The 20,376-nt window shown below is 42.6% G+C and overlaps 3 protein-coding genes across 4 annotated transcripts in view; 1 reads left to right on the top strand and 2 right to left on the bottom strand.

The window, feature by feature from the left end:
- The first annotated feature begins 6,810 nt into the window (after positions 1-6,810).
- Positions 6,811-8,468, top strand: LOC119649737 (actin-related protein 6). The gene is made up of 7 exons (XM_038052019.1): positions 6,811-6,955; positions 7,014-7,158; positions 7,215-7,576; positions 7,630-7,797; positions 7,862-7,976; positions 8,041-8,228; positions 8,289-8,468. Exons 1-7 carry the CDS (start codon positions 6,882-6,884, stop codon positions 8,416-8,418), a joined length of 1,182 nt encoding a protein of 393 aa, XP_037907947.1. The 5' UTR covers positions 6,811-6,881; the 3' UTR covers positions 8,419-8,468.
- LOC119649738 (protein lin-7 homolog C) lies at positions 8,416-9,466 on the bottom strand. Its single transcript, XM_038052020.1, has 4 exons — positions 9,306-9,466; positions 8,951-9,217; positions 8,753-8,886; positions 8,416-8,694 (listed from the first exon to the last, which is right to left on the bottom strand). Exons 1-4 carry the CDS (start codon positions 9,340-9,342, stop codon positions 8,539-8,541), a joined length of 594 nt encoding a protein of 197 aa, XP_037907948.1. The 5' UTR covers positions 9,343-9,466; the 3' UTR covers positions 8,416-8,538.
- Positions 9,467-15,932: 6,466 nt separating this feature from the next.
- The window catches only part of LOC119648045 (protein nervous wreck), a 29,303-nt gene continuing 24,859 nt past the window's right edge, over positions 15,933-20,376 (bottom strand). For both annotated transcript variants that reach the window (XM_038049497.1, XM_038049498.1), the window contains one exon: positions 15,933-18,345. In XM_038049497.1, the coding sequence (XP_037905425.1) occupies positions 17,794-18,345 (552 nt within the window). In that variant the 3' untranslated portion in view covers positions 15,933-17,793. The remainder of the gene's footprint in view (positions 18,346-20,376) is intronic.

Genomic DNA, 20,376 nt, shown 5'->3' with positions numbered 1-20,376 from the left:
AGTCCGCCAGCAAATACTGAATCCACCGAAGTGGTCAATCGACACGCACTTGCTTACCTCTTTGTTGGCCACGCTCAGGAATATGAGGGGGGACGGTTGTCATTTAAACACTAAACGTCGGGGTATCGCACGAACCTAACGGAGAATAAACACGTGAGCTAAATCTAGAAATACAACTTCGGACCCGAATACTGCAATCATCTCGATACATTCGGTACATTTACGACAGATCGTGTCCTCAGTCGTTACTTCTCTTGCTTCAAATGTTCGATGATGCGCCTTCACTAGTGCGTCTGTCATTCCACGATAAACATTTTTTCGATGAGGCTGATTCCTATTCGTATTGTAAGCAAAGTCAAGCTCTTACAGCTCAAATTGGGTTTGCAATTATGAGTGTATACCAGCTTCAAAAACAACCAGTTTATGCAACATTGCACAGTACATCCAATGTATGGAAAAAATGGTCAAAAATAGAAACGATGGAGTTCGCGGTTTATTTGAACTGGTTTTGTCATCTGAAGTTAATTTTAAGGACCAGAAAGCGGGACTCCGTACTGCACACAAACTGATTAATCAGGCGGAGGTACATCTCCGAAATACTGAGAGCCAGAAGGGAGAAGTTGGGACGTCAAGCAGTGGATCCAAGGTTAACATTGGAATACTGCGCGGACAACAATCATCAAACGCCAATTCTCAAAAAACAGGGACTGGCAAAAGCACGTCTGCGATAAATATATCATACGTCAGGAAGGAGACAGGTCTCAGTGGCGCAGGTGCTAAATGTTTCTCGAGCAAATACTCACTCATGAGGAGCAGGAAACCATTGAAGACCTTGTCGTCAGGCAGATGTGCAAGGGATGGACTTCGAATCTTGTGTTCACCGGGATACGCTTTCGACCAGGTCTTATACTGGTGGACTGCTCGACGGAAAACACTATTATTTGGCATGAATAAAAGTTGTGTAATGAATGTGTTAGGGTGGCCGGAATAACCTTTCGGATCACTCGTCGTGATCGGTTTCGTCATTTAGCTCTATCAAATGCCTCATCTGGATGCAATAGTGAGTGTTTTAAATCTCCACCCAACGTATTAAGCTACCGTTGTTTCGGCCGGCCTTTTGGTCGCTTACTATCGACCTCGAAGTTCAGACCAATCTTGGCACATCTCGTTAGTGCGAATTACGTGACCATACCATCGCAGTTTTTCCACGATCGGTGCAACCGCATATCGATCGCGAATAGCCTCATTTCGGATGTGATCAAAACGTATCACGCAACAAGTCCAACGCAACATCTTAGTCTCCATTACCGCAAGACGCCGTTCATTGTCTTTTATAGTCGACCAGTACTCAAAACCATAGCGAGCGACAGAACGGACGACATTGTAGTAAATTTTAGATTTGAGTCGTTCGTCCATATGTCGAACACAATGAACACCAGTTGTGGAACGCCACGTCATCTAGGTTGCGTGAAACCATTTCACAACGCAGTTCTCCATTGGCTGATAGCGTTGATCCGAGGTATTTAAGTCACTCAGTTCTGGGCAGATCATTGCCGCTGACAGTGATTGTGCCTGTTTCATGGGGATTGGTCGTCAAAAAATCAGTTTTGTTTAGATTCAGTCTGAGAGTTCTTGATAAATCCGCCTTGATTCACGGTTATCTCAACGATTTCACGAATACGGGTGTGAAGAATGCTGGTATGGGGAAGTAACCGGATCGGCTGGACAACCTTTCTTTTTCCATCTTGGAATTGTAGTACTTTATTGCCAGTTAGATTTTGTTCTACCTTCCTGAATAACCCGATTAAAGTATTCACTGAGCCACAGCGTTGGATCCCACCCGCTCTTTAGAGCTCAGATGTAATGTCGTCAGGTCGTGTGGCTTTCCCCGATTTCGTTTGTTTTGTTGCTTCCTCGATTTCAGTTGCGTTGACAGGTGGAATTGGTCCAAATGTCGGCAATGACTGTGAAAGTGGTTGATGAACAAATTCTTCAGTTGAAATCTGCTCGAAATATTCTCAGCATCTATCCGTTTCGGCTCGACGGTTGGTAAGCAAAGTAGTATTCTTGTCATTAACGGAACAGAAGTGTTCATTACCCTGTGTGCGTTCGTATCATCTTTTGGCAAGTCAAATCTCTCTCGCCATCCTAAGTATCCATTTTATCGTAAAGATTTTGTAATGGACCGCTCGGATGGTAAAAACTTCTTTCTTTGCTTCCCGGTTGGCATTCTTATAAATTTGCCAATTACCCACCCGTCGAGAAACTTGTGATAGAGGCGTTTCTTTTCACAGACCTTCATTTCAACATCATCACTCCAAAACCAAGTATCTCGGTTGATGTACCGCTTACCCGACTTGGTGACCCGAGGGTTACAGGGGCCTCTTTGTGGGTCGTGTCTTCCATTTAATTCCACGATTCTTCCACATTCGTAATGGTTAATAATCCCGTAAGTGAGATCATTTCTTCTTTCTTCTCACGAAACCGCCACCATTTAATGCGCCGTGAGCCAGTGTGTTCCCCACGCTGTTTCATCGGTGGCTTAATTTGTAGGACGGCAATCAACGGCCGATGTTGAGGTGCGATGGTCCCATGGGGAACGACTTTACAATCAGTAACAGTAGTAAAATGACGGCATCTTATAAGAATATAGTCGATTTGAGTTTTATTGTTCCCACTATAAAATGTGGGAAGATGAGACAATCGTTTGATGAACCATGTATTCATAAGTACAAGGTCATGGGTGTCCGCAAAATCGATTATACGCTCGCCACCTTCGTTGCGCGCTCCTAACCCCTTTCCCCCATGGCACCTGTTACCGTCTGTCTTTTTACTCACATGACCATTAAGGTCGCCGGCAATGATGATGTAGTCGTCAGCAGGCACGTTACAAGTCTTTTCATCGAGAAGTTGCCAAAAGACATCTTTTTCGGAATCAGGTCGACTTGTCTGTGGGGCGTATGCGGTGAAGAAGTCAAAAGTGTGATCAGCTGATATAATGGTGAGTTTCATCAATCGATCATCAAATCGTTCGACTTCTTCAATGGCATCACGGGAACCCTTTAAGATGGCAATGCCAACACAGTATTGAGTGTGTGGGCTACCAGAATAGAGAAGTTTATAGCCATTTTCACCGCGTTCACGTTCTATGTCGCAGCTTTTGGCACTAGACCATCGGGTTTCTTGTAAAGCGCAGATATCAATTCGCCTTTTCCGAATGGATCTTGCCAGTTCCTCGGTCTTTCTAGTTAGAGTGCGAATATTTAGTGCAGACATGTGTGCAGAGATGTATTTTTCTTTTTTTTGCTCGAACGCCTTCCACGCGCCAAGAATCTCTTTGTCCATTTTTCGTCAGGATTGGGGTCCGTACTGCGGCGTTGACTGAGATGGACACCCGAGTTTTGTGACTCAATCCGATCTCTCTGTTGATAACGACATTGGATGCATTTTCTTGGTCGGCCTGCCGCGGGGCCTGTCACCAAGAGAGATCAGGTATGATTCAGCATAGTGGAATAGCTTCAACTATACTTTATTTATCTCCTTCCCCGATCTCAGGATTTTATTTTTGTTTTACTGAAGATAGTACAAAGTACGTTGCCTTAAACTCCCCTCCTTTACTTGGACTAGCGGCCAGCATACTATGTAAATCACATGGTGGATTTAGTTCACTTCAAGACAATTATCGAATTACTTCTGTTTTTGTAAAGAAATATTCAGCAATTAGTTCTGAAACAACAACAGGAACGGGAATTTATGATATTATCTTCTCAAATGCAAGGCGTGTGTTTTTAAAGTTTTCAGTTTTGCACCTGGGTAGGTGGATAGGGGGTGAAGGAGCAAGTGGTCCGGCCCCCTTTTTAACCCATCTTGCATATCGCACTGATGATTGCTCAGGCCCTTTTTTTCCCTTCACGCACATATTCCCTATATCTTCTCCCCTTCACGGGGTAAGGTTAAAATCGCAAGCATTGCCATGATGATATCAAAAAAGTCCATTTTAAGGGACCATAACTTTTTAAGGGGAGGCTGACTGCCACGAGTTTTCCCCAGGTATAACGAGGGGGCACCTCCCCTTTCCAACTCTATAAACTTTTCAACCTCCTATGGGAATGGGGTTGAAAATTCAAATTTTACTAAAATAGGTTTGTACATGTGCTGAATGTTGTATCGTAAGTCAACGAAAAATGCTTTAACTCAAAGCATGCTTGTCAGTTTTCCCAGCTTTATAAGTCGAAACTCCCTAATTATTTATTATTTTTTAATATTTCCGAGTAAACTCCAATTACTTACTGCCATCAGAAGGAGGAGAAAGCATTAATCTCATTCTATACTTAAAACTACTTAAAGAAGAGAAGTTAAAAGGACCAAGCTGTTGTACGTTGTAACTTTGCAAAGCCTAGGTTTCAGGGAATGGAAGTAGATTTCGCGTTCTTCAAAGGGCACGTTGGAAATGTCTGCGTTATATGTATTATAAGATACAGGACGGTAAGTCATGTCATTAGAGGCAGAGAAACATCACACCCTAGGAAAGTTTGAAACATGTGCATAAATCCAGTAGAGGTTCAGAAAGCGGAGTCGATAGGGGTAGTCCAAACGAAGGAAGTTTTTTCTTAAACAATCAAAAGAGGAATGCCTCCTCAATTTTTTGTTATTATTTTGGAAATTAAGAGATGTCACCCTGTCTTTACTTTTTCGCACCACTGTAGGTACATATAGTGCCCGACAAAAAAATGTCCGCATTGCTAGTGTGAAAAAAAAATTCGAGTTCAAAAAGGGTTTTGAGGGAACGAAATTAGATAACTGAAGGTGTCTATAAATTTCAAATTAGAAGAAATTAATTTTTGCTTTTTTTTTATTTTCCGTCTTTACTATTCGCCCTAATTACTTCTGCAACTCGTGCGGACATCGATTGGTATACATTTTCAATAAAATCGTCCGGAATTTCATTAAGCTATATCTTTTCTAGAAATTTTTTCTAGATTGGCTTTGCTCTTTATCGATTTTTGTTGCAGTCGTCGCTCCATGAACGTCCATATGTTCTCCATGGGGTTTAAATCTGGACTGTTTCCTGACCATGGCCAAGCTTCTCTTTCCAAGATTTTATCTGTGAACAACAACCGTATTGAAGATAAAACAGCTAAAAAATTTGACACGGGAAAAATTTCGTTTACTTTCAGTACGAGCTCTATGACACGGAGCCGACTCGTCCTGAAACATTACTTCATCAAATGCATGAGGCATTGCTTCTACCGTCTGAACAACGCAATCTTCGATAACTGTTTTGTACTTTTCTGCCTTGACAGCACCGCTTAGAAATGAAAACCTACCAATTACTTTGGATATTATGCATTCCCACATCATTACTGAGGAAGTGTTTTTTCGGGCATAGCCTTCATTGAAATCGGCTTTTTTTTACAGGTCTTCGAGCTCTGAATCCTAATTCATTCAACCGTCTCTACATCGTTCTTACACTAACTGATGCATTTTCCCCTTCCAGCAATTCAGTACGTAATTGAGGAGCAGTAGCAAATATATTTCGCAAGGATGCTCGCTTTAATGACCGCCTGGCCCGGGAAGTAATCATCTGTTTCCTCCTACTCCTTTGTTTGCGGACTGCCAGCTCTCTCTTACTTTTAAAAAAAAATCTAATACTTGCCTCAAAACAATTGATTGTTCTCTCTATTTCCCTAATACTATCACTCCATTCCCCCAAAACCAGAATACGGGCCTTTTCCTCAACACTTTTTCCTTCCTGACATTTTTTTCATACAAACTTAGGGGTTTCTCTCTCTCTCTCATTCCAAATCTCCAAGCAAACTGATACTGAACTAAATCTAAATATGACAATCCTTTTATAACACCAATATTTAACTTTAAATCCCAAAACAGACATCATTCATAATCATCAACGGCGCAACAACCGGTATTCGGTCTAGGCCTGCCTTAATAAGGAACTTCAGACATCCCGGTTTTGCGCCGAGGTCCACCAATTCGATATCCCTAAACGCTGTCTGGTGTCCTGACTTACGCTATCGTTGCATCCCAGGGTGGTGTTCGATCAACAAGTGGTCAATTTGGTTGAAAGTGGTCCCGTCTGGAGATGCCCACGTTTGTTTGTGGACCGCTTTCCGCACAAACCAGGGACCATTTCGTGTGACACTGCTAATTGAATAATCCGCAGCCCGTTATCATTTGTGTTTTGATGTAAGCTATTGGAGCCGACGTATCGCCTGAATACAGGCTCCGTCCTTACTTGCCTGTTAAAATCCCCAAGTATGATTTTAACATCATCTCTGGAACAGGCTTCAAGGGTTCGTTCTACTGCCTTGTAGAAGGTAACCTTCTACGACCCTGCAGTCTCCTCTGTAGGGGTGTGAACGTTAATGAGGCTTATGTTTCTAAATTTGCCTCGCATGAGCAGAGTGCATAGCCGTTCACTTATGTTTTCAAAGCCGATAACAGCAGGTTTCATTTTTTAGCCGACTAAGGAACCTACTCCGAGTTCATCAGTAAACCATCAACAGAGCACCAACGAACCAGAGTGTCTAGGTTAGGTTGAAGTGAAACATAGTCCATAGGCGACGACATAGCGATATTATTTTGGAAACTAAATGATGTCACTCTGTCTTTATTTTCTCGCACCACTGTAGGTACATACATGCAAAATGTTTAGTATCAGAAAATGTGTTTGCATTGAATATTGTCTATTATAGACAAACACCATTCTGTCCATCAAATATAACCGTGACTGTTGTTCACAGCCAACCATATCAGAACGTTTCGAAAAACAAAGATAGGTAAGAAGAGGACTCGCATAACTTACTCAAGTTGTTTACAATTGGTTTAGGTTGATTCCTAGGGCTGTCGTCTTTGCGGTAATCATGAATAACATCTGCATTTTGGATAATGGAGCTTACACAGCCAAAGTGGGCCTTGCTTCTCAAGAAGCACCACAGTATGTACTATTTTAATTCATTTCTGTTAAAATTCTAATGCCCGGACTTCGGTTTTAGACTCATTCCCAACTGCATCATGAAAGCCAAGTCCGAGAGGAGACGAGCATTTATCGGCGACCAAATCAAAGAATGCAGAGACGCATCCGGCCTCTTCTACTTGCTACCATTCCAGAGAGGATACTTGCTGAACTGGGACACGCAGGTACAGTAGGAAATAATCTCAAGTTTCTGTTACTACTCTGCGGCTTCTTCCGACAGAAAACCGTTTGGGACCACATATTCAGCCCCGATTGCTGCGGAATCAACTTGTCCGAGAAGACCCTCATCATAACAGAGCCGCATTTCAACTTCCACAGCATCCAGGAGGCATTGACGGAAATATTTTTCGAAGAATATGAGTGCGACGCATTGTTCAGGACGACGGCAGCAGACCTCAGCGCCTTGCACCACCTGAAGAGCAACACGGTCCCGGCGGATTGCTGCATTATTGTCGATATGGGGTACAGTTTCACGCACATCGTGCCGTATGTGAAGGGCGAGAAGATCAAGAACGCGATCCGCCGGATAGACGTAGGCGGGAAGGTCCTCACGAACCATTTGAAGGAGATTATTTCCTACAGGTTTGCTTAGTGCATTTTCCATTGTGTGTCGTCATAATTTGAATTGGTTTCAGGCATCTGAATATGATGGACGAGTCGTACGTGGTGAACCAAATCAAGGAGGACGTTTGCTTCGTCTCGAGTGACTTCCAGCGCGACATGAAAACCCAGAAGTTGCGCTACCCCGAGAACACGATCATCCAGGAGTACGTGCTGCCCGACTTCACAACCGTCAATAGAGGGTCAGTACCCGATCTTTCTGCATAAAAAGCAATCTCTCGTGAAACGACTCTTAATTCGTTCCAGTTACGTGAAAAAACCTGAAGGTCCGGCTCCCGAACAACAAACCATAAAACTGAACAACGAGCGCTTCACCGTCCCGGAACTACTGTTCAACCCTTCAGACGTGGGAATTCAACAGGTAGAACCTGTTCGTGGCTAATTCAATGATCGCCTTTGTAACCGTTCCGACGCGACTCTTTCAGATGGGGGTAAGCGAGGCCATCATGAACGCACTGGACAGTTGTCCGCCGCCCGTCCACCATGTCCTCCTCGAAAACATAGTAGTGACCGGCGGCTGTGCCCTGATCCCAGGAATGGGGGAACGTCTGCAGACCGAACTTCGTGCACTGGCCCCGGACGACATGGAGGTGAAAGTAATCATAACCGAGGAGTGAGTCCCTTCGTCCATTCACAACTAAAACACACTGAAATCCAATTTTCATATTTCCAGCCCCGTGGCCTTCCCCTGGCAGGGCGGGCGAGTGCTGTGCCAGTCGACCGACTTCTCGGAGATGATCCTGACCCGGGAAGAGTACGAGGAGGAAGGCGTCGGCGCGTCCATAGAGAAATTCGATCCGTAAACTTTGAAGTTTATTTTGTTCAAATAAAATAAAATGGAAAACACAAATAACATGGCCTTATGCTGAATACTTTGAATCCGATGAACTTTTCTGAACGACAAGTGGTTGCTGGTGGGGCGGTTACTGGTATTGGCGTCTGCGGGCGGCCCTTTGCTTGTCGAAACGTAGCTCCATCTCCTCCAACACCTTTGGCGTGTAGCGCACAACGAGCTTCACCGACCCAATTGCTTGCTTTAGTAGTTCCACAGCCTTTTCGTGGTTCTCTCCTTCCACCGACTGGAAAGAATTCAAAATCAATCCACGGTTGCCGGAATTAATGCGTTAACGAACTCACCACTCCATTTACTGATAGAAGTTGGTCGCCTCGCTTCAAGCCGCCGTGCCTATCTGCTACTCCTCCAGGGATGATCCGGGAGATGTAAATCGGCGAGTTCTGCTCCTTTCCGCCCATCACATTGAAACCCAGACCTTAAAGTGAAAATAGGTCAATGCAACAGATTCTACACGCCCTACAAAACAGGGCGACTCCCACCTTCATCGGTCTTGGGTAGTTCAACGACCCGAGGATGAGCATGTCCCTCGCTTGCCGCAAACGCAGCTACCGTGGCTTTCGCAGTCGCCGACGCGCGGACGTCCTGGGAGCCCTGGATGTCCACTGTCTCATATACGTGCTCGTACACTTCCCTGACCGCATTCAAGAAGTCACTCTGGAGCACTTTCTGCAGCGCGGCTAGTTTTGTTGACGGGAACTCGCCACTCGCCTGTAGCTTCTCCAGTAATTCTATTGATCGCTTTACATCTGAAAAATCAATCAAAGTGAAATGGGTGGAACCCAGAAGTCAACAGCCCGCAAACGCCAAGTGTACAAAATACACCGCGAAATCTACCTTTGGCTAGTGTCAGCGGTTCACATAAATTAGACATTTTATTTAATTTGAAGCTTAGGTACCGCGGACAGCGAATAAGAGAAGTCGGAATGCCCGAAAACCTATTGTGGAGTACAGAAATGCACTACTGTCAAAATGCTCTCAAAACATACAAGGGAATGTAGGGCGATGTTGAAAAGTGGTTAAGTAGCTGCGCAGCTTTGGCTTTAAAAGCAAGTTTTTGAGCGGGACTGTATTAAACTCGTACGAGAATACATTAACTATTTAAATAGAATTTAGAAATTACACTGAGTTTTCTCATCGTTATTTGCTCATCAATTAATATTCTTGTGACTTTGCTGTATTTTTGTTTTGGTTTTTCGTTGTCTTCTTAGGTAATCTCTCCGAGCAAATAATTGTGATCTGGAAATTTACCATTACCTTTTTTCCGCCAATTTTTTTTAATTGATTGCAAAGTGCACATTTTTTTCACTAGAATAACAAATTTGCGTTTAAACTATACATACTCTGTGATTTTAGTCAGAATATGATAATTACTAAACGCTTGGAGTATTTTAAATGCATTTTGTTGATTTGAAACAATAATGGGTCATGGTAAAGCTTTAACCAACGAAGCACAAGTAAAAATAAAAAGCTACAGAGACTGTGACCTTCCTCTGAATGAAATATCTAAAAGAACTGAAAGAAACAGAAAAGTTATTAATAATTTCATTAATTCAAAATAAACCAAATTATGATTACAAAGAAAGTATGAGTGGTGCACTTTCTAATGAAGGCAAGTGGTTTATTTTGAGCAAGGCTTGGAATTCATATGACTCTGTTGAGGAGATTTGCTACGATGAGAGTTCAGCGTTGCATTACCAAGACCGTCAACCAACGAAACTTCCCTAACAGGTTTGCCAGTCGAGAACACCGACTGCGAGAGATAGTATATGGAACCTGACGGGACGTGCTGGAGCTAACCCGACTGCTAGAAGTTCGTTGAGATGTGGGCCAAGATTCCTGGTTCTCAAATATCATCGCACTATCAGGACACATAGATTTAATCACATGCCTTGACTCAGGAGTCAACAAAACTAAACCCCCTCGGGGTAAACTACTCCATTAGAGACGTGAAGTCTCGAGGCGGAGTGATATCACCGAAGATTTCATTCCAAACGGAGCTAAAATGCTAAACGACCTAATAAGGGAGAGGATTAACTCACAAAAAAAAAATAACGCGCGAGGAATGGACGGACAATTCGGACATCGACGCGACGAGTGGCCTCCGTCTTCCTTTCTTCTTCATAGCGCCTACGACGGCCCACTCCAACCTAAACGTTCACCCCATGCCGTTTCAAACATAATGGGGGGGAACCCTAGACAAAAGGGAGGATCGACGATGAATATTTCTTAGAGCTAAGAACTAGTAATACGTAATCTTTCTTATACTTAACTTCTTTGACAATCATTTATTGATTATATATATATAGTTAAAAAAGCCCACGGACCCTATTCCCGCCCAACCGGACCGTGGGGCGACCAACCTAAGGATGGACTGAAGGCAACATCCAACGGCCCGCGTCACAGCGATGATGCGTTTTAACGCAAAGTGTGTGCGACCATGCGAAAATGTATTCCTACATCCCGATTGTCGCAAACACTTCAGCCAATGACGCGGTGGTTCTACACTACAGAGACATGAATCTTGAATCAAAGACAGTGTGGATCAAACCCACAAGGTCAGATTGTTACCGGACAGGACTCTTCGGACTATAACACAGGTTGCAAGAATAACCGCTTTTTGCATCTCCACGTATAGTCCAGCCCTAAGATCGCTGAAATTACCACTGGGACTAATTCGATATTTTGTAGTGTCCAAATCTGCTTCATATCATCCGCCAAGAGGCCGTAGTTCCGGATTTTTTCGTGCTGTTTTTCAAGTGTTCCGGTCCAACGGTACGGCTACATCGATTATGAAGCACGCTCGTTCTTCCTTCAGAAGCAGAACTAGATCGGGTCTACTGTGATTAACACTGTGGTTGGTGGCAATAGTGTGAACCCACAGTAGTTTGACCCGACCATTTTCCAAGATTATCTGCGGAATATACTTATAATAAGAATGGTAGGTCGTCACTAAGTTATACTTCAACGCAAGGTTTTGGTGGAGAAACTTGCAGACAGAGCTATGACGATTGGTGTACTCGGTACTGCTCAATATCCTGCACGCAGATGTTATGTGCTGGATGGTCTCCTCTTCACAGTTGCATAACCTACAACTGGAGAAGAATGTACCGTTTACCATTTTTTGTTGGGAGCGAAGCATCCTGAATTGAAGTTAGGAATGCTTCGGTCTCATAGAAAAGTACACCATTAGTCAACCATTTTTTGAAGGCTTCGATGTCAATGCCTGGCAACAACAAATTTTTTATATCCCTCCGTGAATGGGTTTCTCTTTCCATCTGTCAATCTTTTGTTGGACTGAAGTAACATTCGACATGGGATCCCATTCTCTGCTTCTCAAGTGCAAAGGAGATAATTTATTATCTGCCATGACGGTAGCTTGGGGTAATTAACTAGAGGATTGTTTCTCAAAGAGAATACACTTGATTATAGTACAATGTTTTTAAATCAAGTACACCCTTTCCTCCCTGGTGACGTGGGATAATGATCCTCAATATCTCGGCAGTTCTATTGTGCATGTTGTTCTTTGCAAGAACTACCCTTACCCATCTATTGACAGATTCTAAATCCATATTATTCCACTGTATCACACCGAAAGTATAAAGAATGGCAAACACAACTCAGTTTCCAGGACAAGATCCAGACGCCATTCAAATTCCCCCAGCAATTTTGATTTAATTATTGCCCCAGCAGGTGTTGTTGCTTGCAATATTCCGAGTTATTTGTAGACGTCGTCCGAATCCATACCCTCAATTTGGATGTTATTTTGGCTGTATCCTTCGTTGTCGGTGTGTTTTCCCCGAACAATTGTTTGTATACGACATTTCTTCAAACCCAACTATACTCCGATATCCCTGCTGAACTGGATGGTGATGTCCAGCAAGGAACGAAGTTGGTTCTCGTCTTTGGCATACAATTTGATGTCGTCAATGTACATTAAATGACTTAATGTACATTTCGCCAATGCTTTTGCTTTCATGCAAAAGATGGGATAGTGGATTCAAAGCCAAACAAAACCGCAGTGGGTTTAGAGAGTCGCCTTGGAAAATGCAAGGCCTGATTGGTATCTTCCCTGATGTTTGTGAGGATACCGATAGCTTCGTGCTCCAATTCTTCATCTCTGTTCTCAGAAGAAGAACGACATTCGGGTTGATTTTATACAAGCGTAACACTTATAGTAACCACGAATGTGATATGAAGTCAAAGACTGATTTATTATCGATGTAGGCTGTCGAGATATTTCGTTTTTGATGGACAGCCTGCTTTACATTGACTTTTTGTTCCTCAGCTATCATTTTATATTTTGAGATGTTGGCGCACAGAACTGAAGTGTGACCTTAACGCATTTACACGAATGTGTCGCTCAACCAGTCTCTCCAAACATTTCAACGAAAATTATGTTAAACTGATTTGCCTGAAGTTGTTTGGATTTGAATAGTCATCTTTCCCAGGCTTAGGTATAAAGACTACCTTCACCTTCTGTCAAAAGGAAGGCACGTAGCCCAGAGCAAGACATCCTTGAAAATTTTTTTTTAGAAGTTACTCTAAGTGCTCCTCTATGCCCTCTTTTAGCATCGCTGGATGGATGTCATCCATCCCAGGTGCTTTGAAGTGTTCAAATTATAGTATACCACCTGAAGGGAATAACAGGAACTGAACCAGAGGACGACCAACTCCGCCATGCTATTAACATAGTATGCTGGTCCCAAGCTCAGTAAAACAAAAATAAAATACTGAGATCAGGGAAAGAGGTAAATAGAGTATAGTTGGAGTTATTCCATTATGCTAAATCCTACCTGATCTCTCTTAGTAACAGGTCTCGCGACAGGTCGACCAAGAAAATGCATACAATGTCGTTAAAAACAACATGATCGGATTTAGTCACAAGGAGAAATGACAGGGTGTCCACCTTAGTCAACGCGGCAGTCCTGTCGAGAAATGTGCATGGATTCTTGACGCATGGACGGCGTGGGAAGAGCAAAACGCAAATCGACTATATTCTCATAAGATGCCGACATTTTACCACCGTCACTGATTGCAAACCCGTTCCCTATGAGACCATCGTACCTCAGTATCGGAGATTGATTGCCGTCCTGCGAAATAAGCCACAGATAAAACAGCGGGTACATCAACCGAGATACTTGGCTTTGGATTGAGGATGTTTAAATGAAGGCCCGTGAAAAGAAACGCCTCTACTACAAATTTCTCGACGATAAAAGATCGGCCAATTGGCAAATTTATAAGAATGCCAACCGGGAAGCAAAGAAAGCAGTCGCTGTCACCCGAGCAGACCATTACAAAAAGACCATTACAAAAAACTGGACACTCGGGATGGCGAGGGAGATCTGTATCGACTTGCCAAAAGCCACCACGAACGCACACAGGAAATAGAACACTTCTGTTGTGTTAATGACAAGAACAGTACTTTGCTTACCAACTGTCGAGCCCCAACAGATAGATGGCGACAATACTTCGAGCAGATTTCAACTGAAGAATTGGTTCATCCTCCACTTCCACAATCATTGCCGACATTTGGATTAGTTCTAGCTGTCAGCGCAACTGAAGTCGAGGAGGCAATAAAACGAATGAAATCAGGGAACGCCACAGGAGCTAACGACATCGCATCTCAACTCTGGAAGGCGAAGAGCTGGGACCCAACACTATGGCGAATTCTTTAATTGGGTTATTCAGGAAAGAAGAACACCATCTGACTGGCAAGAAAGTACAGCAGAATGTTCAAATTACCGTCCGATCCGGTTACTTTCCCATACCTTGAAGATTTTTGAACGCCTTCTTGACAACTGTATTCGCGAAATCGTTAAAATAACCGCGAATCAAGCCGGATTTGTCAAAAACTGCGGAACTACTGACGCAAAATACGCTGCGCAGTTACTCATTGAGAAACACCGTGAGAAGCATCGCCCTCTTTACATTGCATTCCTGGATCTGGAGAAAGCGTTTGACCGTGTGCAACACGAACTCATCTGGTATACTTTACGACAACACTTAGTGCCAGAAGAACTCATACTCTGGGTTTATTGCTGTACCACGATCCGAAAAGTGAATTTCGAAGTATGGCGGGTGTATCAAAACCGCTTCGTGTCTTTGTTAGTGTTCATCAAGGAAGCACCCTCTCACCACTCCTTTTTGTTCTTGTTATGGACACCGTCACACGGGACATCCAACGTCCATTGCCCTATACACTGCTTTATGCAGATGATGTTTTCTAGCATCTAATAGCAAAAATGATCTCGAGTAACTTGTCTAAAAATGGAATGATCGCCTCATGCAACACGGTCTCAGATTGAATCTAAACAAAAGCTGAATTTTTGACGACCGATCCCCATGAAATAGGCATAATCACTGTCAGCGGCAGTGTCCTGCCCAGAACTGAGCGATTTAAATATCTCGGGTCAACGCTATCAATCAATGGAGAACTGCGTTATGAAATTGCTTCAAGCATTAACGCAACCTGGATGAAATAGCGTTCCGTAATTGATTGACGTATCAACGAAAGTCTCAAAACTAAAATTTACCGCAATGTTGTCCGTCCTGCCCTCTATGGTTCTGAGTGTTGGCCAACTAAAAAAGACAATGAACGGCGTTTTGCGGTAATGGAAACTAAGATGTTGCCTTGGACTAGTGGCGTGAGGATATCCGCGATCGTTATGGGCTTGCACCGATCGTGGAAAAATTGCGAGAGAGGGTCTTCGATGGTATGGTCACGTAATTCGCGCTAACGAGAATTCACTTTCCAAGATTGGTCTGTACATTGAAGTCGATGGTAAACGACCAAAAGGCAGGCCGAAACAACGGTGGCTTGATACGCTGAATGTGGATTTAAAAGCCTCGAGGTTCCATCCAAATCAGGCATTTGGTAGAGCGAAACCGATCATGACGAGCCGACCCCGCTTGAAAACGGGACAAAGACTGAAAATAGGAAGAAGAAGAAGAATGGTCGATAAATAGCCACGAATCGTTTGGGATTACAGACTTAATAATCTTCACCGACGGGTCAGTCATTGAAAACGGATCGGGCGGAGAGGTGTTCTCGGGAAATCTGATTATGGAACTGGCTTGACCTCTCGGGAAAATGACGACCATTTTCCAGGCGGAGATATATGCCATTTTATTGGCAGCAGAAGAATGTTTGCGACAAAAATGGAGGGGTCACATCATTCGAATCTGTACCAACAGTCGGGCAGCATTATCAGCACTAAACAGAAACGACATATGAAGCCAATTGGTGTGGAATTGTCATCAGATGCTGCTGAGACTTAGCCCACTGAACGAAACATTCCTGATGGGGGTGTCAGGGCAACCAAACATTGCTGGTAATGAGGAAGCAGCCATCTACTGTCAAGTCTACTCTGAAGGGGGAATGGCAAGGATTCACGTTGCCAAATTTGAACTTCTCACTTTGTAGAATAGAGGAAAAAGACTTGCTAGAATAAAAACAAAGTATTTCCCAGAAACTAAGAACCTTCAATTTATTAATGTGCTACATCATTCGTCATTTCTCTTGTTCAATTTCAAATTAGAACTTAGTAACAGTTTACATAATGTGTCTATGCATCGAGTTGCATATAAATATAACTTTTTTTCTGAACAGAAAAAAAAATATCTTTTTTTTTTTCATTAAATTAGCAATGTACAATTTTTTACATATTTGTCAATTGACAGTCACAAGTTCATATAATTATAATTAAGATTGATAATTTACTGGATTACGTGCTTTTACAACTAAATGTCCTCCATTCACTGCAACTGAAAACTAAACTAAATTTGAAATTCCTTCAACAATTATTCACGTACTTATTTCGCTAAATAATAGCATGATAAGATTTTAAGCGTATTCCAGAACTTAGAATATTAATTGTACATGTGTGTATGTTTGCTGTGTGAAACTATTTTTTATTTTATTGCCAGCCATACATTCAAATTATCTAAAAAAATAAATTTCCGCAAAAAACTAAGGACACCCGCTCAGATGTCCTGAAAATATTCGAATCTGCTTTGCTTTAAAATTAGGTCGCTCTCATCCTCGACTTTCGCCTTGTCCATGCCCTTCCCGAGAATTGAAAAAAAAAATATCATTTGAGGTTGAAATGATTTCAACGTCTCAATAGAAAATATAATACGTTGGCAGGAATACTATGTATGTACGAGCGTATGTGCTAGATAGGCGTAACATTTAGATATATACGATATTCCCTAAAATCTGTGACTCGGAATCCGGTCACCGTTTTTATAATTATAATAAAATTATACACAATACATCGAAGCCTCTTACAAACTAAAGAGCAGTCATTTTGAATCGGGGAATCCCCAAATAATGTTAAGACTTATCCGTACGCAATAAAGGGTGAAAGGAAGGTTTCTCAGACGTTCTATGAAAGGAGTCGAATGTAAAGTAAGACTTGATTTTTGTTTATGAAACTTGGTTTAAAGTTTACACAAGGCAGCAAGGCATAAGTAATAATATGAATGTTTATATGTAAGTAGTTTCAAGGTGACGTGGGCGACGTACACGACAATTTTTATCTAAGTACTGCTGAGTACATATACATGGCGAATATTTGCTAATACATATTTTTGCTTTTAGTTTTTTTTTCTATAAACTCTTGTGATAGATTTACATGCACTAGGGATATTCAATATATAATAATATACGACCTTTCCTTGCAACAAAAGCAGTTGTTTTTTTTCCATTATCTATGTCCGTTTACTGATAATTAATTAGTTTCCCTTAAGTCTGTCTCCACAGGTAAACAATGTTCAGTATTCAGTTGTTTTATAATATCAAAGGTAGGAGAGGATTGTTTCACTGAGAGAATTATTTTAATTTATTCTATAACGAGAGATTGTATGATTTGCAATGGTAATATTTATTCACTTTTGATAATATACTTTCATGAGTACAATATAATATTTCAAAGCATGAGAACTATCGAAAATATCGTAATCATAAACTCCTAAATCCCCATCTTAATCGAATTTACACTCAAGCTTAATCGTCAATTCATCACTATTTCTTCCGAACCGGAAACAATATTAACTAGATCCAATCAACATTATCTGTAATAAGTTAACGCAATTTACAGTCAACAAGAACTGATTTTCTCCGGGTTCCACGCAGCTCCCACATGACTACGTCTGATATTCGCGGGTTTTATTTAGAAGACCTGGTGAGACCCTAGCCTACCCGCATCCTAATTACTCGCAACCCGTTTCTAACGCTGCGTGTAATATGCACAGAAAATATATAATCATATTGTTAACACTATAATAATGTTCAATAGTAGCTACAGAATATGAGAACTCTTTATGCGTTCGATTCCTTCAAGTCCTGCAAACGGGCTAACTGATGGGGAGCCAACTCCTCCGGTATACTAGCTCTCCCACCAACGACTTGTTTGGGCGAATCCGTCTCGGCTCCAAACGCATCATCAAAGTTAGCATCGAAATTGGCTTCAAAGTTAGCTTCAAAATGGTTTTCATCCTGAACCTCCTGAGCTGCAGGTTTTTCCTCTTCCACCGGGGTTTTCGTCTCTTGCTCGGCTGGTGGTGACGGTGGTTGCTCTGTTACAATCACAGACACTTCAGATTGCTGGTCAGGCAGGCTCTCCTCCGGGGCTGGTTCTTCGGTTTTTTGCTTTTCTTTGACACCGGTCGATTTAGTGGTTGCTTGATCGGATTCCGAACTAGCTTCAGTCGCTGAGGATGATTTCGGCGGGAATGATTTGTCACCATCATCCACCATTGGAGTAGCTGCTGTAACGATAATTTGTGCCATTCCTCCTATTCCCAGACTCATTTGTGATTTGCTCGAATCGGCTTCTGGTGCCTGAGAACTTCGATGACTTTGTCCCGATTCCTGAGAAGTAAAGGAAATCACTTGATCATTATATTAATAACAGTAATAATACAAACATTCTAAATTATACTCGCAATACCCTAAACTTGTAGAAAAGCAGGAGCTCGGGCCTTCTGGTGTAAAAAAACTATATGTATTTCTTATGTAAGGATATTTGGATGCAAAACTTTTCACTGTAGTATGATTTCCATATTATATATATGGTTGCCATTTACTCTCGCTGGGTTATAGCGCGTCAACCATACCATGCGCCATCGCTCACGGTTAACTGAAATACCCTTCAGTTCGCGCCACGATTTCCTAAGACGTTCGCACTCCTCCTCTACTGCTCTGCACCAAGTGTCCTTGGGACAATCCGCCCGTCGACCATCTTGGGAGAGTGAGTTCCACTGCATGCCTCTCCTTAATGTGTAACCTATTCACTATCATTTCCGACTTCCGATCAAAGTGCCTACGAGTGCCAAGCTTGTTCGCCGACCAAGCTCTTCGTTCGAGATAGTGTCAGGCCAGCGTACTCCGATGATCCGTCGCAGATAGGTATTAACGAAGGCTTAGAACTTTTGAGTAACAGTGGAGTTCACTTTCCCCTGTGCTACTCCCATATAGCAACACAGAAACAAAACTAGCACAGAACATTCTCCACCTGATTTCGCCGTTGAGATAACTGCATTTCCAGACAGGGCAACGAAAGCGAATGCAGCGCTCTCAATGCCACAGGCAACATCTAGTTCGGTGTCGTCGTCGGCAGAAACCGCGCTTCCTAGATGTACAAATTGATCGACGCTTTCGATGCTCTGCCCATTAATGCAGATAGGGAGAGTGCGGTGACCCGTCAGACTGAGAACTTTGGTTTTGTTGGTGTTAATCCTTAGTCCAACTCTATTTGCCAATTTTTTCAGAACCATTTGGTCAAGGTCCATTACCCGGTAAGAGAGCAAACAGATCTCAACAGCGTAGTGGAGGTATTTAAGGAACGATGTCATCGTTCTTTGAATTCCTTCAAGTCCTCCGGACATGAAGAACGTCACCGATAACAAGAAGAAATAATATCGTTAACAATATGAAACCTTGGTTGACTCCGCTTTGGACCTCAAAGTCTTGCGAAATTTAATCTCGGTGTAGCATTTTGTACCATCATATGTTTCCGGGATGCTTTCCTGCATAGAGCACTCTAGATACACTCCCTGCTCACACTATCGAAAGCTTTCTCGAAATCGATGAAGATCAAGTGCAATAAAAATATAAACTCCATGCACTGCTCTAAAACGATCGGGTGGATGCGATCAATGCACGAGGATCTGGAGCGGAAACCAGCCTCCTCTCTGTTCATCAAGCTGTTGAGATGATTTTTGATGCGTTCCAGCATTATTTCTTTTAAACTATTGTCTTTGCAACGTAAATATCCCTCCAATTGTCACACTCAGAACGGTTACCTTTTTTGCAATCTTGACGATCATCTGCTTCTTCCACTCTCTGGGAGAAGTTGCTAATTCCCATAAGTTCCTTACAAATGGAAATATAAGATCTGCAGTAACTGCAGGTGCAGCGATAAATGGAGATGCGGGGAGACCGTCAAGCCCAGCGGCTTTATTCCGTTTGAGTGTATTGATTGGCGAAGTGATTTCTCTTCCACTTGTAGAAACAGTTACGGTGACTAGCCGTTTCATCTACAAGAGGAGGAGCTTCATCAGATGTGATACGGTTGAAAACCGTGTTGAAGTGTTCTTTCCACCTCTTCGACCCTTCATCATCGTGGACGAGATGTCAACCGTTAACGTCCTTCACAGGACCATCGAGAAATTTGCAACCACAAGCAATCTCTGGTGCGGTGATGCGGTATACACTCCTGAAATCATTGCGTTTTGTGGCATCTTCCGCTTCCCTCACCAGCGCAATAGAAAATTCTCTCTTCTCACAGCGAACACTACGCTGAATTTCTTGGGACTTCGCTCGGTGTCGGAGTTCGGGAGCATCACGCCGGCAATTCCTCGAAGCGGTCAAGAGAGCTTTCAATTCCTTCCTTTCATCCGA

Source organism: Hermetia illucens, chromosome 2 (assembly GCF_905115235.1).
Source record: "Hermetia illucens chromosome 2, iHerIll2.2.curated.20191125, whole genome shotgun sequence".
NCBI classification, from domain to species: Eukaryota; Metazoa; Arthropoda; class Insecta; order Diptera; family Stratiomyidae; genus Hermetia; species Hermetia illucens.
This window is presented reverse-complemented; position numbering and strand designations above follow the sequence as displayed.